The sequence below is a fragment of the Chelonia mydas genome, chromosome 15, assembly GCF_015237465.2.
Source record: "Chelonia mydas isolate rCheMyd1 chromosome 15, rCheMyd1.pri.v2, whole genome shotgun sequence".
Classification (NCBI taxonomy): domain Eukaryota; kingdom Metazoa; phylum Chordata; order Testudines; family Cheloniidae; genus Chelonia; species Chelonia mydas.
The window spans coordinates 16,009,310-16,033,840 of record NC_057856.1 but is presented as its reverse complement, the minus strand read 5'-3'; the positions used below and the strand labels follow the sequence as shown (position 1 = coordinate 16,033,840).

Genomic DNA, 24,531 nt, shown 5'->3' with positions numbered 1-24,531 from the left:
GGCCTACAATTTCAAAAATAACTAGTGATTTTGGGTGCCTTCAGTTTTGGATGACTCAACATGTAATACATTTAAAGGGCCTGATTTTCAGAGGGTGGATGCTCAGCACTTTCTGAAAATCAGGTTCCTTTAAAAGATCTCTCAAGCTGGACACTCAAAAACTGAAGCACTCAAATTCAGTAGGCCGCTGGTCCATAGCAAGATATAAATTTGTTTTATCTTATCACTTATCTGAGCATATAATAAGGAATATTCTAGGAAACACTGAAGTTACCATCTCAAGTAAAAACACACAGAGTATGGTATAACTTCATTTATCCAGATTAGGATTCCCAGTGACGATTACACTGTAGGAAAAAAGCTTTAACAAAGCCAATTTAGGCAAGGTCCTATGCTCCTTGTGGTTCTCACAATGCAGATTTTGTGCAGCATGCCAATCATCTAATATATTAAATTCATTTCACATAATAAAAAACAACCAAACAGAATAAGCAAGCCATCACTGAAGCTCTAAATAAGTCTGAGTCCAAGGGCAGCTGACTGTAAACACAGGCTATTATGCTACATTTCTGTTCCAACTAGGAAATAAATTTGTAAACTTCTGCAGCTGCACAGCTGTCTGGCAGGTGCAAGAGAAATGTGTCCATCAACAATCCCAAAAGCCTTTGGGATTGCAAATTCAGGAAAAAAGCTGGAGTTTCAAATAAAAAAATAGATCTGTTTATTTTGCACAATTAAGTGCACTAAAATTGCTAATATTTATAACAACCTAATTTTCATTGTTCATTTTACAAGTACAAGCCTTATTTAGAGAGAGAGTCAGAAATCACCATGCTCTCTTGATATGGATTCCGTTAACTAGCGTTTCCTTCTTTCTCCTAGGGAGAAAAAACATTTTATTCTTGGGATCCACTATATCCTCACTGTTCCTTTTATGAATTTATCTTCCTAGTTTTGCTATACTTATTAAAAGTAATAGTGTCACCCATATTTCCCTGAATTTGATCCAATAGCCCACAGATAACTTGTATACCTGTATCTGCAACACAAGTTCATATCATTATTTAAATACAGTTACACTATATTTTTCCAAAAAGAGAAGGAGTACTTGTGGCACCTTAGAGACTAACAAATGTATTTAGTCTCTACGGTGCCACAAGTACTCCTTTTCTTTTTGCGAACACAGACTAACACGGCTGCTACTCAAACCTATATTTTTCCAGCGTTATGCCATTAAAACAAAGCTTCCTAGCAAATTTTAGCTAGAAGATTGCTTGGTAACCTCTAGTGCACACCCATACAGACACTTATATTCTGATTACCTTACCATTCTATGACTGGAATTTAGCCACCATACACAAGTTAACACCCCTAAATTTTTCATAAAAGTTCCATGGAATTTGTAATTACCAGGTTTTAAGTTTGATCTGAAATACAGCACACACCCAGCAACACAATGCCTTCTAGCACCACAGTGGGACACTGACTAAATGCTTCTCAAGTGTAGAGGCCACTTTAGGCAGAAGGCATTTGGGAATTCAGCAAAGAACTGCTTATCTTTTTTGGTAGTTAATCCATTTACTCCTGGGAGAATTCTGCAACACTGCACATGCACAGAATTTATGTCCCCTACAAATTTCTTTGCTTCCCCGCAGAAAAATAACTTTCTGACAGGGAAGCAAAGGGAAGTCACAAGAGTCATGCGACCCCGCCCCAGCAGTATGTTCTGGGTCCACAGAGCAACCGGCAGAGAGGTAAATCACTGTGGGGCAGAAGGTGGGACTTGCAAGACCCGGCTGGTGGCTCCCACCCTGAGCTAGGCTCAGCTGCTAGTCCCGGCTGGGGATGACGGGACTTCCTCTTTCCCTGCACGGCATCCAGGGCCAGGTCAGACCCACCCCCAGATTTCTCCCCCAGCTGCAGGAAGCTCTGCAAACTCCACCCCCTCACCCCACCCCTGCTTCCTGTACCCATTGCTCCTCAGCTGCAGGGGGAGGGTTCCTTGTATAGGGAGCTGCTCCCCCATCCGCCCAACCCCCGTAGATTCAGTCCCCCTCATACTCATAACCTCCCGCTGAGCCTCACCCCCACACACACTCGGAACCCCCCCCCAATGAGCCCCACTCCCACTTCACCTGGACCACCACGACGAGCCACCCAAACCCGGATTCCCACCCCACTGAGCCCCAACCAGCTGCACCTGGATCCCCACCCAACTGAGCCCCACTCTCCCAGCATCTGGAGTCCCCACTGAGCACCCCACACCCAGACTTCCTTGCCAGCTCTATCCCCCCCCATACCAAGATCCCACCCCTGCTGAACCTCAACCACCTTCACCTGGACCCCCCCGAAGAGTCCCATTACCATTGCACCCAGAACCCCCCCCAACAATCCACTGAGCATCCAGATCCCCCTCGCACCTAGACTGCCCCACACAGAACCCTCTCAACCCACACCTGGATCCCGCCTTGCTGAGCCTGCCTGCCCACATGGAGGGGCAGTGTCCTGGGGTGTTTCTGGGGCAGGCTCGGTCCTTGCGCTGTATCAGGGTTGGGAGCAGCCTCACCTGAAATATTTCACTGATGGCAAAGTAAGGAGCTAGTATGTGGTTCATCAAGAATTTCCGCCCACAATTCCGTTCAGGGACAACCAGAGGGTGTGACAGCTAAGATGACATTCTTCCCCACATACAGTTCAGGTTTCTGTTTTGGGGGGGTTTTTCCCCCCCCTTTTTACTCCTAAAGGTGAGAAGTGTGCTTTTATAATCAAAGCCCTTTCCTCTCAACACCCAAACTGGCTTTTCTTCAAATGCCATACATTTTATGGTATAAATACAGCATTCGTATCACTGAGCCATTCGCAGTGGTACAGACAGATGCATCTTTTTTTGAAAGGCTTGTGAATTAGAATTTAATCATACAGTGACTCGTATTAGGATGCGCTGTATTAGGAAAACTTTGCTGCAATTCTGAAAAAGTACTTACTTCCATACTTGGCATTTCACTAGCCAGTTTTGACTCATTCCTGCTCCTCTCCTCCTTCCTCCCCCCTCCCCCCCCATATATTTTTAGAGACGTTCCTGTTATTTCAGACATTCTTATAGTTGACTTCTCTGCTTCAAATTAGTTTCATTTCATCTTCCCTTCTGTTGATCAGCAGCATTTTTTTCCTTCTCCTTTTAAAATTTCATTTGCCAGGTGTACATCAAGTTACGAAGCTGCTTCAGATACCTTTGAACTTCTTTTGTTTTTTTCAGTTCATTTGCTTATAGCTGGTTTACCCATTGAAGTCACGTATGGAGAGCAATGAGCTCTGGAACTACAATCCAAAAAAGCTTATTTAACAAAAAACTATTTAAAAGCATTTAACAACCCACAATTTTGCTCTAACTCCTAGTTGTCATTTTAAAAACTTGACAGGCTTTCACAAATTACTCCATAGGCTTGCTTGATACTCATGGAATTAAAGTAGTAATTGTCTTCTCTCTATCCTGCCACACCCCATGTATTTAACGAGCTGTGTTAAAAGCAGCACCGTCTACTGGAGGAAAAAGTAATACTGGAAGATGCTTACAATGTTTCATCACAGGATAGTTGAGCCTCTTATTTCAGAGGCAGTAAATAGCGTCAACAGGAGGCACCATTCCCCTTGCCTGACTTAGGAAAGAACGTGACTACTCCTTTTAGAGGGCTCTTTCTAGGTGTACATACAGTGACTAGAACAATGGAACTCTGATCACAATGGAGGGCACTGGAAGTTACAAAAATACAAATAAATAATGTATTTCCTGATGCTCCTAACATCATTCCTGTTAAATGGGAGTACTGCAGACAGCTATTAGGAACTCTTAACATTTCAAAACACGCAATTTAGATAGAGCTTAATAATTGTCATAAGGGGTTTTTTTTAGGGCTGTTGATTAATCGCAGTTAACTCAAATGATTAACTCAAAAAATTAATCACGATTAATCGCAGTTTTAATTGCACTATCAATTTATTAAATATTTTGGATGTTTTTCTACATTTTCAAATATATTGATTTCAATTACAACACATAATATAAAGTGTACACTGCTCACTTTATATTATTTTTATTACAAATATTTGCACTGTAAAAATGATAAAAAACAGTATTTTTCAATTCATCTCATACAAGTACTGTAGTGCAATCTCTTTATTGTGAAAGTGCAACTTACAAATTTAGATTTTTTTTTGTTACAGGACTGCACTCAAACGAAACAATGCAAAACTTTAGCGCCTACAGGTCCACTCAGTTCTACTGCTCTTTCAGCCAATCGCTAAGACAAACAAGTTTGTTTACATTTACGGGAGATAATGCTGCCAACTTCTTATTTACGTCACCAGAAAGTGGGAACAGGCATTCACATGGGACTTTTGTAGCCAGCATTGCAAGGTATCTACATGACAGATATGCCAAACATTCGTATGCACCTTCATGCTTCAGCTACCCATTCCAGAGGACATGCTTCCAGGCTGATGACGCTTGTTAAAAAAATAATGTGTCAATTAAATTTGTGGCTGAACTCCTTGTGAGAGAATTATAGGTCTCTGGCTCTATTTTACTCACACGCTGCCATATATTTCATGCTATAGTAGTCTCAGATGATGACTGAGCACATGTTGTTCATTTTAAGAACGCTTTCACTGCGGATTTGACAAAGCGCAAAGAAGGCACCAATCTGAGATTTCTAAAGATAGATACAGCACTCAACCCAAGGTTTAAGAATCTGAAGTGCCTTCCAAAATCTGAGAGGGACGAGGTGTGGAGCATGCTTTCAGAAGTCTTAAAAGAGCTACACTCCAATGCGGAAACTACAGAATCCGAACCACCAAAAAAAGAAAATCAACCTTCTGCTGGTGACATTTGACTCAGACGATGAAAACAAACATGCATCGGTCCGCACTGCTTTGGACTGTTATCGAACAGAACCCATCATCAGCTGTCCTCTGGAATGGTGGTTGAAGCATGAAGGGACATATGAATCTTTAGCGCATCTGGCATGTAAATATCTTGCAACGTCGGCTACAATAGTACCATGTGAACACCTGTTCTCACTTTCAGGTGACATTGTAAACAAGAAGCGGGAGGCATTTTATCCTGCAAATGCAAACAAACTTGTTTGTCTGAGCGACTGGCTCAACAAGAAATAGGACTGAGTGGACTTGTAGGCTCTAAAGTTTTACATTGTTTTATTTTTGAATGCAGGTTTTTTTTTTACGTAATTCTACATTTGTAAGTTCAACTTTCATGATAAAGAGATTGCACTACAGTACTTGAATTACATGAATTGAAAAATACTATTACTTTTGTTTTTTTACAGTGCAAATACTTGTAATCAAAAATAAATATAAAGTAAGCACTGTACACTTTGTATTCTGTGTTATAACTGAAAATCAATATATTTGAAAATGTAGAAAACATCCAAAATATTTAAATAAATGGTATTCCATTATTGTTTAGCAGTGCAATTAATCACGATTTTTTTTCCCAATCGCTTGACAGCCCTAGTTATTTTAATTCAAATTTATAATATTATGCACATACACAAAATCTGTCAAGATTTCTCAAAAGGAACTAATGAAAAACACAACCCAATGTTTAAGATAAAATAATCTGCCTTTGTAACACACAAAAATTATCTGATACAATGGATAATCTTTCTGCTGTGGGATCACTTAGCGAACGAAGCCAACTTTCATTTATGTGTTAACTGACAGAACAGCTGATGCTGAGATACAGGGTGTGTCATATGAAATGATTACATAGGAATGCATCTGCACTGTTGGGAATTTATCCCATCATTTTTCATCATCATTCCAGACATTTCACTCATCATGCTGAGCTTATTTTCACTCAAAGAAATAAGTCCAGCACTTCAAAACCTCCTGTCTTGCAGAGTTGTGTCTTAGGCATTTTGTTTTATACCACCAACTAGTATGAAACTTTTTCGGTCAGCCTACAGAAGTTTTCCAAATGGTTAACTGAATCCTCTACTTTTTAAAAAATAAAAATGAAACACTACATTAGACAGATAACATTTAGGGTTGTCACATAGTGTGTTTTTCCATTTCTACCCCTACTGTTTAGCCATAACAGCACTGACAGATAAGATTTGACAGGAATGGAATTTTGAAGAGCGCGGGATCTTGGAGTCGTATAACTCCTGGTACACAATATAGTGTAGGGAATTGTAGAATGCCCTTTGCTGTTGCAGAATTCCCCAGAGAAGTAGGCCCTGAAGAAGCACTGAATTCCTGGGAACTCAGCATACAGAAGGAGTGGATTAAAAGCCAAATAAAGTTCTACAGAACAAGAGGAAAGACACCAGTCAAAAATGACTTTCTTAGCACTTAGTGAAGAATAATTTTTATATACAGTGCTTTGAAAACCACCACCTTTACAAGGTGTTGCATTACTCCCAGGGGAAAACTGACAGAAGCTAAGTGATTCACCCAAGGCCACTAAGGGCATGTCTACACAGCAAAAAAAGACCATGGCTGGCCTGTGCCAACCAACTTGGGCTTGCAGATCTTGGCCTGTGGGGCTGTTTTATTGCTGTGTAGACTTCTGGGCTTGGGCTGAACCAGACTCTAGCACTCTGGAGGTCCCAGAAGTCTACACAGCAATAAAACATCCCCAAGCAGGCTGGCACAGGCCAGCTGCAGGTTTTTCTTTGCTGGGTTGACATTCCATAAGGGAGACTGTGGAAGAACCAGGATTAGAATAAAAAGGATAAGTGGTGCTTGGACTATATTCCTAACAACATTCAAGAGACAATCTATCAATCCAGGGCATTCTGGATGGATAAGGGGCTATGGGGCACTATTCATATTTTGGCTGAACAGAGCACTATTTCAAGAATTATAGCACTTTCCATGCATAGAGTGCCTTTTCATACAAGAAGTTTACCATTTTACAAACACTAGCCTTAACAGCCTTGGCCAGGTAAGCATAGTGGGTAAAATAAGGCAGAGAGAGTAAATGATTTGCCCAACGTCAGAGTAAGGCAATGACAGAACTCCCCTACCCCAACCCTGCTCTAATCACTTGATCACACTGTCTCATTTGAACACCGTGAGTTACTGCGCATTATAAACTAGTGAAAGCACACCAGCCTCCATACCCCTGGCTAAAGTTTTTAAGATCACTGACAAGACCTTTCTATGCAAGCTAGCGGCAAGGTCCATCCACCATCTACAATGCCTCAAAGGAAAATGAGTACTTGTGGCACCTTAGAGACTAATATGAACACCAGCATAGAGTTCAGTGTTTCGGAGTGACAGCTTTTCTCTCACTGGTTAGGGGAGAATGAAAGTTTTAAGCTGCAGCCTCCCCTCTGCAAGAAAAACTGCAACACACTGAACAGAAGCTGTGGTGCTGACAGACTGACTTGACACTCAGAATCTAGAAAAGCCAAAGAAATGGGAGAATGGTGCAGCCCATCTATTCTAGCTAAAAAAAACATCCCAAGCTGTGCCAGGTGGTTGTTCCAAAAACTAAAAATTTGCCTAAGCTTTACATTCCCTAAGCTTCACATTTCATCTGCCAAAACTACAGCATGCTACATTCTTCCTCAGATGACATTTCTCATCACATCAATTTGGCATCTCACAATACCACTTTATAAGGCTGGTTGCTATGACAGTACAGAGCTTTTTTTTTTTTTTTTTTTTTTTTAAATCATCATGTTATCCATTAGGAACTAGCTACTTACTTCCTTTCTTTTGTATTATGCTTGTCAGGAACATGAACAGTGTAAACACAAAACATGCAACTTTGTTAACAACTCTCTAGGCAATCATGGAAATGGCCAGCTATGCTAAAAACTTTTCAACATTTTCTACAGCTGTTATAGGAACAAGATGTCAGTCTTACTGAATATATTTCCGTCTGTCTATATTTATTTTATATTGCCTTTGTCCCAACACCACCCTGAAGCTATCCAGGACAATGGAGTGAAAGATAATGGCAATCCAGATCTGCAGGAATGAGAAGGGGGAAAACAGACAGAGAGCTGAGTTCTCTGCTTTGAGGAGAAAAAAATTCCACCACCTACCCGCAATCATTTTCAGCTAAAAAAAACCTCATCATCTTGTACAAGTTATTCATCTGAGAAAGGCAGATTTAGAGACTGGCACTAACTCTGATAGTATACCTTCTAATCTAACAGGTTAGAAGAAACTTTGCAAATACATACATTGTGCCTGCTGACCTGCCAAAGAAAGCTAAGTCTGGTTTAGTTTTTTGGTTAATTATTCCCACACTCCAAATCTCTTGCTTAAATCCTCAAAACACAAGAATGAAGACAGCTTTTGTATTTAGTGACACCATATTTTCCTGTATTTTAGAAGGAAAATTATTTTTGCTTGAAAATTTTGTACGTACTTCACATACAAACACCAACTGTAACAGAAATTAAGAGAAAATACGTTTCCAGTTTATATACTTTGTATATTTGACTACACTCATGAGGGTAACTGTTTTGTTCATGGCCAGTTGCACTGGACTCATCCATTAGCCTGTCACCACCACTTAGGCACAGTTCTGTGAGTAGGAAGGTGCTCACATACACATACTTCGCCTGAACTTGCAAGAAGGCATTTACTATAGCTGTAACAGCAAAGCTGAAAGTGAAAAGGCAGCAGCCCGGCATGTGCACAAAGCAGCCCACGCACATTTGGTGGGGCTGCTCTCTCTAAGACCCTTTAATCATCAGAGGAGAGCAGAAAAAACAACAGTTCCCACAGATCTGGAACAGATCATGAAATGTGCACGTATTGGTTATCACTGCTTTCAAGAACGTCTTCCTCCTTCATTGCTGATTATGTCTCCTCCACCATCACCTCCTTTCCAATCTCTTCACAGATTTCCACTCTTCCATATCAGACTTGATCTACCCATCCCCTTTCAAGGCTCTACACAGTTCATTCCTTCCTGTCTATAATCCCCACCTATTCCGTGTCCCCCTCATTCCATATATTTTCAAAAGTCTTCCAGTTAGTGTTTAAGTGCCCTCCCCACCTCTGCAATAAAGCCTGGCTTTGTAGAGATTCATTACCTCAGCAAAACCAAAGAAAAACACGTGGCTAAGTTCAGGATGCAAGATCTTCACCAATAATACAAGAAATTCTGTTCAACTGATAAGAAACCTTAGACCTAGTTACACAGCATTGAAGCTCCACCTTTGTTTTCAATTATTCTCTATCAATTTTGAATATGCTTTGTTCCATTTAAAGGTACACGGGGGACTGTTCTGGGAGTTATTGGTGCAAGTACTCCTGAGGAGTAAATGAATGTTCAACCTCTAAAGAGAGGGACGGGCCCAAGCTCTTGTGCCCTCTCCAAAGTGACAACAGGATCCCATGTCAGTTGTCTGGTTTAGTCAACAGAGCTATGACAATTTACACTAGCTGAGGATCTGTTCCATATGGAAGAACAGTATGAGCATCTTGAAGGGAAAAACTGAGGAATCGTCAAAATTCTATTCAGAACATGGTATGACTGGTGATCTGGTTTTGACAAGACCCCTGTCTAGACAGAGGCTTAAGAAATGGTGAGACCTATAGATAACATGCACCTCACAGCCACAGCATTTCTCAGCCAAATCCATTTCTCAAAATGTGTTCAATCCCAGTATTTCTGTGGTTTTCAAATGTTTTAGGATAGATTTAGCATGTTTATACAAATATTTCATTAGAAACTATCCTTTCCTATTACTAATCTATTTTACAGGTATTGCTGGGATGACATTTATAGGAGGAAACTGAAATGGTCTAGTTCTCAGGTTTTTATTCTGCATCAAAATGAAAATGATGTGAGATGACAGTTCACAGCATTAGTCCTTTGGTCTGTGAGTAATTCAGATACTTAGGGGAGGCTGTATTTCAGTGAGTAATGCAAAGCACCCACAAAAAGACTTTGTACCCAGACACATACCATCATGTCCAGACCTTTGTTTGCCCATGTGTCCATGGTTCCAAACTTGACCTGGGATAAACCCTGCTCCAATTTTTAAAAAGCTACTTATGGCAGAGCTGGATATGGGATTTCTGAACCAGAGAGAACTTAGTCCCATTATTAGACAACCAGTGTTCAAAGTATTGCATTCTGCCAGCTCTCAGCTACTGAATTTCATAGCTGGGCCAGTGTCTGAGCACTGGGATCAAAGTAAAATGTTTGGATATTCTTGTGTGCACACAGTGTTCAAGTGTGCTTTGCAGGCAACAATTAGGAAAGAATTTTGCTAGATTCTGTGTGTGATTTTATATAGTGATTTCTATAGGTGACTGTGTAAATATGTAATCTGCAATTATCAACAAGGATTGGGTTCTTTGGCAAGGTGAGTAGTAGTACTTTCAAAATATTTCCTATGAAAATACCTGTCTCATTTAAAAAAAAATAAAAAATCAAAGGGTTTGGACATACCAAAAAAGGGCTACCATTAATTTCCCAGGACCTCAGAACCACCTCTGATTCAAACTACAGCATTTAAAAAACCCCATAACGTTACCAGCTACTGTCTATGTATGCAGAAGACTAATAGTGAGTCATTGCTACTGTATACACAGTATGGTCAACCACAAGAAATTTCCTGAGTGTTTAGTCTTTCAATTCTGGGACTATGTATTTTAATATAGAGGTGAGGAGACACGGTCAGTCTGGTCTCAGTTGTGAAGGCTTATCCATTTGCTGGGAATTTGGAATTGTGACAGGGTGAAAAAGACCTGAGTTTGATTTTTTTTTTTTTTAATTTACTTTTTTTTTTTTAATATGGCTTTCATCAGGGAACATGGTGTATATACCAGTAGAACTTTGTCTTCTTTAATAGGGGCCCAGTGGACAAGTTTACTCCTTTTCGAGGCTTAATTTTAAGAAGTTCTAGGGTTGTTGGGTTTTTTTAAATGTAAACAGGAAAAGTGAAGGTTCAAGTAAAGGCAACAAAAATCTCCTTATTTTAGGCCTGGAATGTTGGCAGCTGTCACAAGGTCAGAAGGGATAATATAATCCATTTTATTCAGGCTTTACATTCCAGCAACCCAGCAAATCAAAACTGGAGCATTAAAATGAAGTATCAAACAACAGGAACAAGGCTCCTCATATGTTTCTATTTTTTATTCTTGTATTTAAGAACTATGCTTTCTGTATCCTGAAGAAAACACAGGGATTTACAATAAAAAGTGATTCCCCTTGAGCGCTTGCAAGCTTTGAATGCTGGCCCCAGGGACTAATATACCATATGTAGACTCTGACATCAAGAAAGTACGCATCCAGTAAACAAGTTTGATTTGTCCACTATTTTTTCCTCTAACACTTTGCAAACACTGTCAGTTTATTAAGCAGGCTGCTTATACAGGATGATGGCTATACTTACTTTTCCATATAAGCAAGTTACCACAGTTATTAACTCTACTTACTCCAGAAAGTGATGTTAAAGTATCAGCCAGTAACATTCTTGAAAGGAAATATGCACTCATACTGGTAAGCGTCTGCAATCTTGACTTACCTCAGTAAAGTCTTGCATTATAATACTTGAGAGACAAGGTAGGTGAGGTAATATCTTTTATTGAACCAACTTCTGGTCCAATAAAAGATATTACCTCACCTACCTTGTCTCTCTCTCATATCCTGGGACCAACATGGCTACAACACTTCAAACAATTATAATATTTGAGAGAGACAAGCAGGGGGAAATGCCACAGGAAACTACAGACACCTGAACGGAGGGCAAACTGAAGCCAAATCAGCTACTCCTGCTGAAGACGGATATATGCAACCAGAATAGAGCAGAGGGCTGGAAACAAGCTATGGCCCTCTGAGGTTTTATCGTCTGAAGAGAACAGGACTGAAACACTTCATGCTACTGCTGTATGGTGGGAAAAAGCCTCCCTACTGGCTATTGTGCACACCAGCAGGCATTGCAGTGAAGAGATGTAACGGGTGAAGAGATCAGGTCAGCCAAGATGCAAATCTAATTCACAGACTAGCTTCTAGAGCAAGCAGCAAAGTGTCTCAGATAAAATGAGCTGCTGGATAATTTGTGTATTCTCTGCTGTGATTAATGGGTGGTTTCTGTATAATATTTAGCAAATCTAGAAATGAATCTCACACTGATATGCATACTTTTCTTCATTTACTGACACACCTTGAAAAGATTTAGTTTTGATTTGAAGGCAAAGGCAGCACAATATATATACAGACTGTTGAAAGGAGCACTGGAGTTTCAGAGGCGATATTATCAGAATCAGAAACCACCATCTGAGAGGAGGGAGATCCCAGAAAAATTCACGTGACTGGATTCCACTAAATGACTTACTCAGTTCAGTGGACCAATCTGACAGACACCATTCACTCTTTACAGTGAAAATGAAAAAAGGGCTGTATGCAATTTAGTTTCTTACAGATAATAGCCCAAAACAGGAAGTTAAATGATCTAGACTAACTATAGAGGCTGGTTTCAGAGGGGTAGCCATGTTAGTCTGTATCAGCAAAAAGAATTAGGAGTATTTGTGGCAGCTTAGAGACTAACAAATTTATTTGAGCATAAGCTTTCGTGGGCTAAAACCCACTTCATCGGATGCATGCAGTAGAAAATACAGTAGGAAGATATACACACACACACACACACAGAGAACATGAAAAAATGGGTGTTGCCATACCCACTATAACGAGAGTAACCAGTTAAGGTGGGCTATTATCAGCAGGAGAAAATAAACCTTTTGTAGTGATTATCAGGATGGCCCATTATAGTAGCTGGACAACCAGTATGCAAATCAGTTATATCAGCCCAAATCGTCCATTACACCTCTTCTTCGGTTTGGTAACTGAAGCTCTTTGCTGGTTATTAATTTGTTTCTGACAACACCCACAATGTGCCAGGAGCTGTAGAAACAGACTCCTTGTAAAGGCAAATCCAAAGCCCAGTGTTTACTAAAGTCAATTTGAGGAAGTTACCAAAGATTTCACTTTCTAGCAAATCAATGAAGCATGGTACAGGATTTTAACGAAGAGAATAATAGCTACATAAAACAAAACAAAACAAAAAATGTACCTTGTTAGCCACATGTTCAGCATCTCACTCATCCCCAGGCTTCATCCTCATCTGGGCTTGCATCTGTGCAATCATTTCCTGCATGCGACGCAGCTGTGAAGAAAAAAAAAAACACACCACCTTTTACTCGCAGACTTTGGACAGCTCAGGCTCATTCTTTCCCTGTAACTAATGGGGAAAATACCCAGATATACAGAAAGTTGTGAATCCTTTCCTTCCTTGGTGGAGAAAGGGACCCAGTTTCTTTCCCACCCTATATTACAATTTAGTGTTTAATTACATGGTCCATTTCTTACTGATGTGTCCCAGTCAAAGATCCTTTTGGTCCAGAGTGTGAAGTCAGGATCATATCAGAGACACATTTCAGGTCAGCAAGCTACATGAGAATCTTGACCATGAGAGTGTGGAAACCAAGATCTTTCAGAAGCACATTTGCAGACTTGCAAATTAGCACACAGATATAACAAAATAGAGGAAAACACCCTCCTTTCCTTTTTGCGTATAGAGGTGCATTTCTGGTAAATCAGCTTTGTTTGTTCCAGTACAAGTACTTAGCCCATAATGCCAGAAAGGCAATGGTGATTTTGAAGTTGCTGTTTGGTTTGATTAATTGGATAACGCCCCAAAATTTGAGAAGCATTAGCCAACCCTGCTGAAAAAACTGTTTCAAGTGCAAAATAAAAAGATGCTCAATGAAATCTATAGAGAAAGAAAAGGAAAGCCTAAACATATTAGCCACCAATGTTTTAATTTTATGTATTCAACATTTTCTTGGAAATAACTAGTTTGATTTGAATGTTTTCATCTTTTTAGAGACACTGATTTGTAGTTTCTATCCCATGAGAAAGCAAGTTGGCGATCTATTATGTAAGATCATTTCTTTTTAAATCCTGTTTATTTTTCTTTTTAACATTAATTTTAATACAAGGAACAGACCTTATGAGCCCAATTTTCAAAAATTGCATACAATTACAACTGTACCCACAAATCTGCTATCTGAACTCACAAATGGCCAGTTGCACATTTGTATCTGCAGTCAAGAAAATTGCACATACAAATGGGGCATCCAGTTGTATATGCATTTTGTGCTCTTATGATTTTGAAAAAAATCCGGCCTTTTACAATTTGCATGTAAGTTATACCTAGATTTATTGTAAACTTGAAGCCACAGAGTGCTTATAAACCAAACAAATTAGATTTTAGAGCAGTAGTCTTATTTTTTTGCTATGGTAGGCAGAACACCAATGTTCCATTAAACAATGGCAACAATGATAATGCACTGTCGCCAGATACTATTTTAATTTAAGAATGCTAATCTGAGAATATGGGTTTAATTTATTTTGTGGGAAAGAAAAGAAAGTTTTGTTCTAACCATTTCTCCCTCCCCAAAAAGTAGTCATGCTTTTGTTCTTTACTGATTACTCTGTAGGAATGTTATAGTTACAATATTAAGGGATAATGTAAAAAAAAAGTTTCATTGGTTATTAATCATGTTTTAGTTTAAAATAATGTAATGCAGTCTGAAAAAATGAAACATTAAAAAATGTCTAGCATGAATACAAAAGCAAAACATTAACTAGAGAACAGTTATTTTACATGAATGAGTGAATCATATGTGGGAGGTTCTATAAATACCCACCTGATCCTCAGCATTTGGGGCTGAGCAATAATGGATTCTATTTGTCTACACAAAGCAGGTAACCAGATCAGAAAAGAGTTACAGTTCCAGAGACACATATTACTTTATTTTGTCTGACCTTAGATAGGGGACAGAGGAATAGGGAAAGAACATGAAGGAATATAGCTGAGGTAACCTGAGAAAAGGAGTTTCCCATCTGAACTGTACAGCATTAAAGCACATTCAGATGTAAAATGAGAAGAAATGTGAAGTCAGTGATGAAATTCTGTAATAGATGAATATATCTCATATCTACCTACATCACCTAGTCAAACATTTAGAACTGTAATAATACTTCACACGTATATACACCTTTGATCAGAGATTGTCAACACAGATGAGTCAAGAAAATGCTAAAAATACAGTGTTACCACCAACCTGTCGTGAAAAACATGATTTTTTTAAAAAGTTACCTTTTTCTTGAATAAACAAATGTGTAATTGAGTAAGTTAATTTTATTTTGTTTTTGCCAGCTGTTTGCTTGAAGCCATCAACACCAATAGAGACAGGCACATGCAAGTTAGCACAAATAGTCCTAAATCTTTACTGCTGTCTTTACAGTAGCATCAGCAGGCTTGGGTTTGTTTGTTTTTTTTATACATAACATCTATCATTATGTACCTGGCTGCTATAGAACCTGAAGGACAATAATTAAAACTGGGATAAGCCTAATGGATGAGAGAGAAGTAGCCACTATAACAAAATAAAAACCCAAAAGAGTTGGTAGAAAAGGGAAGACAAAATGCTTAAAGATTGATTAAACCAAACTATCCCGCCCAAGGCCTCAAAATAAAGCTTTTGAAGACACACTCTCTATATTACTTCATAAACCTCACAAAGCAGATAATTCCTTCTCATTCACCCCAGAACCTTGCCAGCATGAGTAAGGCAGTATAACAATGGTGACAGATTTGGCATGCCAAGGCTCAGCACAGAAAAGGATTTTTGTTTTTTTAAAGTTCTTCCAAAGATTTAAACTAAACCTCTTTGCTTAACCTCTTTTGCCTCAGTTTCCCTAAGAGAAGGATTTTCCTCACGCACTTTCATAAAGTATTTTGAGATCTAGAGATTAAGTACAGTAATGCATTTTCTAGATATGAGGTACTACCCCCACATACTATATAGATGCACAGATTAACTAATGGCAAGGTTGCAAAACCACATTAGTGTTATTTAACATTAGGAGCTTCCTTAGCATTCAATGCCCATTAAGTTAACCATATGGGGGGAGGGATAGCTCAGTGGTTTGAGCATTGGCCTGCTAAAGCCAGGGTTGTGAGTTCAGTCCTTGAGGGGGCCATTTAGGGATCTGGGGCAAAAATTGGGGATTGGTCCTGCTTTGAGCAGGGGGTTGGACTAGATGACCTCCTGAGGTCCCTTCCAACCCTGATATTCTATGATTCTATATAATTGTGCGTCCTACACCAGTTAGTATAGTGTGAAGATAAGTGGGCAATTTCCTTTTGCTGAAACAAACTGGCCAAACACAAAAATAAGGGTAAGACACCACCAAATGCAGCCAGTGCAACTGTATTTAGAAAGCACAGCTCTGCTCTTCTTGGAGAGCTGCTTCTTGGTCTGCAGACTAACTTCCTTTTCTGAGACTGTGGTATAAGAGATTCCTCCTCCCTGCAAAAGTTACAGACTCTGACCAAAATGACAAGTATCTGATGTACTACAGCACTTTCTACATGAAGAACGTACAATATTTCAATGGAGCACTGATGGATATCGAGACCTGAAATCTGGCTGTATAAATACTCACTGAAAAGAGATCTAATAGCTGAACTACACTGGGGGGTGGATAAGGAGGAGAGTGTGTGGAAGGACAGGAGCAAGGGTATTAGTATGTGGGGAACAGTTAATTGTTGCTTGAAACGCTGCTAAGTATTATACTCCTGATGAAGAGTTCCATATATAAGGATATTTTTCAGTATGGAAATATAGTTCAAGTAGACTTTTCTATTAACTAAAACAGAATCATATTTACATATACTGATCACTTTCCAAAATCCGATAATGACTCCAGGTTACCAACAATTCATACTATTCCTCATCTCTAGGATAGCTGCATTAGGGAAAAAAAAGACTGCAGAGATGTAGCAAATAATTTCTTCCAGGCATAATGTATTTTTTTTTTTTAGATGATTGATTATATAAAGGCAGTTTTTATGTTATGGACAGGGGATTACGGTACATTTAACACACCCTTTCAAGCAGGTTGCAGTCACTGGAGAGAGTGGTGTCCATTTGCACCATTGTCTGGAAGCTGACAAGATCATTTCAATCCATTAATTTAGCAATGACACAGCACATAAGATCCAGGGAGAATGAGCTGACCTATATTATACACAAATAAGTGATGCTCAGTCTCTTACGCCATTTATCTTTATGAGTGAGGCGAGAATGAAAGAACCACTCCTGAATGGTACAGTTTTAAGTGGACTTCTTTTCATTCTTATGAGGAGAGGGAAAGTAAATGAGCAACCAGTGTATTGTGTATACAACACACACACTTTTCCTCCTGTTGCTTCAAGATGAGAGCACTCAAGACACCACAGTTCAAGCTTCATATCTAGTCTGTTACTCCCTATCTTGGCATGGAGTGAGAGGCAGCATACTCTGATCTCATTTGACGTTGCAGCAAATCTCTTGCTGAAGCAGAAGCAGCACTGACATGCTATGCAGGGAGCACACATTCACCCCCAAGAGAAGAACGGATGCTGTAACACCAAACCCCAAAGAGGAGAGGCAAATCAAGGGCAAAAAAAGGCAAAAAGGAGGAACATGTTTGGAAATCCTCTAGAAACACAGTTCCTGACAATGCCCAAAAAGCAGAAGTCAAAGGCCCAAACTTAGCCTTTGTGTAAACTCCATCTACTTTACTTGAGAAAGAGCTCCTCACACTATGGCTGAATTTAGCTCAAAGTGTCACATTATTCTTGATGGCAGTGCAACAATAACATGGAGAGGAATCAGACATTTCACATGAGAGTTAAGAGAGTATAGACATTGATACAACTTTGTATTACATGGTTGATTATTCCCATTACTGCATGTTTTGGCTAGAACACAAAACCAGCCAGAGCCTTGCACACTGCAGACTCTTGCTTGAGTAATGCTTAGGCAACGGCCCCACAGATGGAAGAGAAAAAGGAATGGTAAGAACTCAGCAACGTTCACTTTCCAGTAAGACAGTTCATTTTTCAAACAAATAGCCAGGTCCCTCTTAACAATAAAATTCAGATGAGAAGGGGGCTGTAGGAAGAAAATAATATGAAGAAATAGAACTTAAGACTGTGGACCTTCAGTAGCTTCAAGATGTTCCCACGATATTCGCTGCGTTTGTTAAAAATACCTTCAATACCAAAGAGTGCAACTAATCCTGTTAAGTAAGGCCAAGAAAAATATGCTCCACTCAAATAATTATATTGCAAAAAAGGATTTCCATCAAGAGAAATGTTTTGCTTATGGGACTCTCTGGAATTATAAATACGACATTTATAAAATAAGACAAGTCACTGTGTTCACAGCCACTGCACTTTACGGGCAGCGAGTATCATTTCTTACTTGGAACTATGACTGTTAAACTGGTTTCAACAAGTAACTTTTTAAAAGGCAAAATATATTGTTCAAAGATTATGTCAACATCATCATTCTATTCTCCACAGGACTGGCACTGCTAATCAGGTTTTTTTTTTCCTGATGGTTTTCTTTTCATCCTGTTCTCCAAGGATAAAAGCTATTTCACTCCACAGAGAAAAGTATAAGACTGAATTTAGTACTACTTCCTCTTACCACTGCAGAAGGACTATAGCTTACCAAAGAAAAAGGTATCACACTTTAAGGATACTTTTATCTACGGTCTTTAGACCTTCATCAACTGTCATGTTAGCCTTTTCATGCAAACATTAAATACTTCCCAAAATACTTGCATCTTACTGAATATATAAATATGGTAAAATGAGTTTACATAGAGTTATCAGGCACTGGGATGTCTGTCAGAATGGGGCCAAGAAAATGGAGAAGACTGCCCCTTTGTGGTGTATTTCTCACACTGTACCCTTATTATCTGATGACACACTGGGAGATCAAGGAACAGAGACAAATCAGAAAGCTAGGCAAGGCCAACAGGGGAAAACAAAGAAGAACTAATCCAATTGTGAGTGTTAAGTATTACAGGGTGTTCAATTTACTGCAGGCCAGCATTACTTTGAATAAGTAATTTACATTCGCATACCATCTTTCACCTAAGGATTTCAAAAGCCTTTGAAATAATAGTGTGTGTTATTTGACAGGTGGGAAAACTAAGGCAGAGAGAAGCAAAGTGAACTGCCTACAGTCTTACGATGAGTTAGTTGCAGAATTAGGGATAGAATCCATGCCCCCTGATGCCTCAATGAACAGGGCCTAAGTGTCAATTTCAAAAGTGCCTCAGATATTTTTGAAAGTTTTACCCTTTATGCTTCTCATTCTCATTAACAAGGGAATCATTTCAGAATGTGACATAACAGGATAAGTTGCTCCAAGTTAGTCTCCACCACACTTTTATTGGAAAAGCTATTGGGGCTGTTAATAGCAAAAAGTCACAACAAATAATTTGTACTGTAATATATTTACAGAAAGGAAAGCAAACACCGTTACTTTCTTCTCTCCACTCCCTTCCCTCATAAAACCAGTTCATTAACACTTGGAGACTGACAGAAAAAACAACTCAACTGTCTGCAGAAAAGCAAAATTAAATCTATACATGTCAAAAATGGTCTTGTAATTTGGCTGAAGAATCTATTTTAGAGATTAATGACTCAAATTGGCCGAGGAACATGTCTTCTGATATAATAAAGGATCATTATTTAGCAAAAATCATGCCTTGATAATGATGATCCTGGCACATCCCCAAACCTTCATTCCCTCTGGGGTTATGTAAACCCTGCAGAACTGTAAACAGAACTTCAAGCACAGTTACTGATCGGAATGCAAAACAGAAGGGGAAATGACTGTTTGTTTTCTCAGCAAAGGCCAAGGAATGTAAGCCCATTTCCTCTGCACCTCTTTCCCCCCGCACAGTCCTCCCCAACCTGAATCTCAGACTGCCTTGGCGATGAAGAGATTTCATACCAGCTTATCTACAGAAGACTCAGCAAAGCCTCTTGATCTTTTACGGCAGTGGTTTTCAAACTTTTTTTCTGGCGACCCAGTTGAAGAAAATTTGTTGATGCCCACACCCAATGGAGCTGGGGATGAGGGATTTGGGGTGTGGGAGGGGCTCAGAGCTGGGGCAGAGGGGGTGGGGGTCCGGGGGGTGAGGGCTGCGGGGTGTGGCCAGGTATGAGGGGTTTTTGGGTACAGGAGGGGGCTCCGGGTTTGTGGGGGCTCAGGGCTGGGGCAGGGGTGCGGGAGGGGGTCAGAGCTCTGGGGGGGGCCAGGGATGAGGCATTTGGGATGCAGGAAGGGGCTCTGGGTTTGGGGCGGTTCAGAGCTGGGGATTTGGGGCGCAGGGTTACCCCAGGGGCTCCCAGTCAGCGGCACAGCAGGGGTGTTAAGGCACGCTTCCTGCCTGCCCTTGCACCGCGGACCACGCTGCGCCCCGGAAGCAGCCAGCAGTAAGTCCGGCTCCTAGGCGGAGGCACAACAAGAGGCTCCCCGAGGCTCTCGCCCACAAGCACCGCCCCAGACAATGGGAGTGTGGAGCCAGCGCTCAGGGCGGGTGAAGCACGCGGAGCCCCGTGGCCCCCTCGCCTAACAGCCAGACTTGCTGCTGGACGCTTCCAGGGCGCAACGCAGTGTCAGAACAGGTAGGGACTAGTCTGCCTTAGCCAGGCAGCACCACCGACAGGACTTTTAACACTCCGGTCGGCAGTACTGACCAAAGCTGCCGCAACCCAGCACCTTACATTCCGCGACCCACTACTGGATCACGACCCACAGTTTGAAAACCACTGTTTTAAGGGACAGCAGACAGTAGACGTTTAAATCTATTTCTTTTTTCAAGTTTCAACCTAATCCTTCACAACCTTAACAGTAGTTATGTAGAGGTTATTAGTCCCACTGAGAACTTTTAGAGATTGTCCTCCAAGAACTTTAAAGTCTTCATCATCTCTTTGGCCACATACATACAGGCAAACAAGTAGAAATACTAGTCACTTAACCTCTCTCTAAATCTAAACCTCTAAACGTAATAGGAAAAACACTGTCAAATGATGTTCTTGATACTTTCAAAGCAGTCACCATGTTAGCCTATTGTTCCTGAGTCTGGTAATCAGTAAACAGGATGCAGTTAATTTATGTACATTGTTCTTGGAGAAATGTTACCATCACCAATGCAGCTCCACCAGTGAAAGTGCTAGCACTGACAGAACACAGGTTTATAATGATGTTTTTAACACCATACTGAAATAATATTGTGGAAAAAACACTGGAGTCCCATCTTCAGCAGTGTTCCCACCACCACCACCACCACAATTGGTAGTGAAACCATGGGAGATTTCCCCCAAAAGGAAGTCTTTAAACATCCAGAGAAGACAGTAAGGCAGGTAACAGGATTCAGTCTTAACAGGCATGCTATAAAGAAAGATGGAAACATGGAGACTGAAATATTAGCATTTCATGGACTTCCAGCTGCATGTAGAAGTCCTGAGACTGCCTCTGGTCGCAGAAATATGCATCCAACCATTTATAGAGTTGCTATCTTTAATCTGGCCTGAAACTAGTCTCTATTAGCTCTGCTCCCTTTTAATCACGACTTTCTTCCATTCACACACTGTGACCTGGGGCCAAACTGCATTGAGTAAATGAATGCTGCTCTCTGAAAGATTGTTAGTGAAACACCTCCATGTCCCAATAAAATGACCAATTATATGGCTGTAGTACTTGAACTTAAATACTGTGCCAACAGTCTCTGGTGTCAAGAGTTCTGATTCAATGCTACATCTATATGCTGGAAATTTTAAGACCTAAATAAACATCAATTTCACACCAAAACAACAATTACTGATTCGACACTCTCATTCTCTGAAGTGACTGGAATAAAAGAAAATAACCAGCAATATAGTTGCATACGTGATTTTTTTTAAGGTGAAGCTTAACAAGAGTAAAAATGGAAGACATAAAAGTAAGGGATCAGAGACCAAACTGTAGGAGTATGGAAACTGATGGGTACAGCCTATATGACACTTTACCTGACTCATCCAGGTGTGTTCAGGTAAAGTAGGTGTCTCCATCTTTCCTCAGAGTTGCTAAGCCTTGACCGATGGTCTTTTCTCCCGCACTCTTTTAGAAATGATTTTTATGTTATAATGTAAGATCTAAGATCAATAATAATTATTCTGTGTGAAGCAACAAGGTCTGACATTGGCAGACCAGGTGCCTGCTTATGCCAAGGTCCCTGTGTCTCAATTGAACTCTGCCAAATACATAGCTGGCATCAGTCTGGCTCACCTACACATTAATGTTGTTAAAATAGGCATTAGAATTAGAATTACTGTGTTTACTATTTAGATTTTATTGAATGCTTGTGAGTTGCTGCATGCATTAATCTCATTTATAACATCTGTAGCCCATATTGTAAGGTAATATTTGAGTGGTTGTATTGTAAGCCTCTGCGACTGTGTAAATCACCAGACAGGAGAAAGACATTAATGAGTACAAAGGGCTGATCTTCAACAGAAGATGTTACGTCCTTCCCAGCAGGAAAGGTTCATCGGCACCAGACAGGCTATTGTAGGATGTTAAAGGGGACAAAAGACATTTGTTGCTCTGCCCCCCATGAAGCTGAGTCATGGAAGTGGATTCCTCCCATCAGCTGAATTTGCAGGTCAGAGTACATGGCAAGAGGGGGATAAAAACCCCCAAACAAAAGGAATTTGCTATCTCTATGCTGCCTGAGCTCCAGGGAGCAAGGTTTTTCTAGGCATAAGCAAGAAATCCCCAGCTCCTTTACTTGGGTAAGCCCTAAAGGTCATAGAAGCTTTTATTATCCATAAACTCTATCCATAACCAAAAATTTAAGATTGTAAGTCATTTGTGTACTAATGTTTACCTGCTTTACCCTTGCAAATAACAAATTTCCTTTCCCTATTTATTAAATCTTTATATAGTTTATTATAGGATTGGCCACAGAAGTGGTCTTTGGTCTGAGATCTAAGGTGCAAATGACCTGGGACAAGAGACTAGTCCTTTGGGACTGGGAGTAATCTGAAAGTAACAAGAATATTGCTGTGTTCCTTGGTGTAAGGGACCAACTATCACAAAGGTATGTTCACCTGGGTGGCAAGACAGACCCAAGGAGACTGTGAGTCTCCATGTTTAGAGAGATGAAGTGCATGAGGTAATATCTTTTATTGGACCAGCTTCTGTTGGTGAGAGAGACCAACTTTCGAGTTTGAAGAAGAGCTCTGTTAAAGCTCGTCTCTCTCACCAACAGAAATTGGTCCAATAAAAGATATTACTTCACCCACCTTGTCTCTCATATCCTGGGATTAACATGGCTACAACAACATTGCATACTCCGTGGTTAGGTTATTATAGTGCCTGAGGAGCTTACCCTTAATAATTGGTTAGTGAAATCTACGCATAGAGTTCATAACCCAAGTTGGGATTTGTGCCATGGTTCCTAACATTCTGCCCGGAGGTTGGTACTCATGCTCTCAAGTCATTGCAGTCAGCATTACAGAAGGTACAAGGGGTGCATTTATTTTAAATATGTTTGTACAGACCACACACTCTGGGATAACATGCATCTCATTTAGAATAGTAATCTTAACTGTCAACTATCTATCCTGAAGTCTTATTTGAAAGAAACAAACAGAGCTATCACAAGTAAATGAGTCTGAGTGTTTAACCAAAAAGCAGAGATCATATTTTAAGAAAATAAACACTTCAGTTGCAAATGCAAGATATGCACCTGCAAGCAAGGAATTGTGTACACAGTACACACAATATACAAGTAAATGCGCAAAATGCAATTAATTTGCATTTAGGTCCCCCACATTCTTCAAAACTAAACCCTTAAAGTCTTTTGCCCATGGCCATTAGATGACCTGAAGTGCAGAAATCAGGAGAGAAAACTATTCTGCAGCCAGTCTAAATATTCAATTTCACTGTTTTACTGCACAAATACTAATTTTTCCTATAGTAGGAGATCTCTACTGATATATCATACAGATACAGATATATGTATCATTTAATTACAGGTTTTGTAATGAATCAAAAGAGAAATTTGTTACAATGCATCCTTACCTCAGCCTCTTTCTGCTGGAGGATTCTATCCTTGTCTACAACTTCTTCTTCAACAGGCCTACCAAACACAAACATACATCATACAGGTTTCAGAGTAGCCGCCGTGTTAGTCTGTATCCGCAAAAAGAAGAGGACAACTTGTGGCACCTTAGAGACTAACAAATTTATTTGAGCATAAGCTTTCGTGAGCTACAGCTCACTTCATCGGATGCATTCTGAAGTGAGCTGTTGCTCACGAAAGCTTATGCTCAAATAAATTTGTTAGTCTCTAAGGTGCCACAAGTCGTCCTCTTCTTTTTACACATCATACAGTGTAGGCATGGAAAAGGAAAGCATAAGACAGACATGGAAGAGAAAAAGTACACACAATCTCTGAGAACAGATTCAAGGCTGACAGTTTGGGCCATACAGAGAGAACAAGATTGACTGCATGCTTTCTTACAAGGGAATGGATGAGAAAGTCTTGTTGCTTTAAGAAGCTATACTAAGCAGCACATTATATTGTCTAGCTCCTTCAAATTTCTTCCCAACTAGATTTCTCACTCC

General features: G+C 40.0%; 1 protein-coding gene across 6 annotated transcripts in view; it reads right to left on the bottom strand.

Annotated features, from left to right (window-relative positions):
- The window catches only part of LOC102943831 (septin-2), a 92,690-nt gene that overhangs the window by 2,442 nt on the left and 65,717 nt on the right, over positions 1 to 24,531 (bottom strand). For all 6 annotated transcript variants that reach the window (XM_043529828.1, XM_043529825.1, XM_007054938.4 and 3 more), the window contains exons 11-12: positions 23,986 to 24,043; positions 13,071 to 13,163 (exon numbers count right to left, since the gene is read on the bottom strand). In XM_043529828.1, the coding sequence (XP_043385763.1) occupies positions 13,095 to 13,163; positions 23,986 to 24,043 (127 nt within the window). In that variant the 3' untranslated portion in view covers positions 13,071 to 13,094. The remainder of the gene's footprint in view (positions 1 to 13,070; positions 13,164 to 23,985; positions 24,044 to 24,531) is intronic.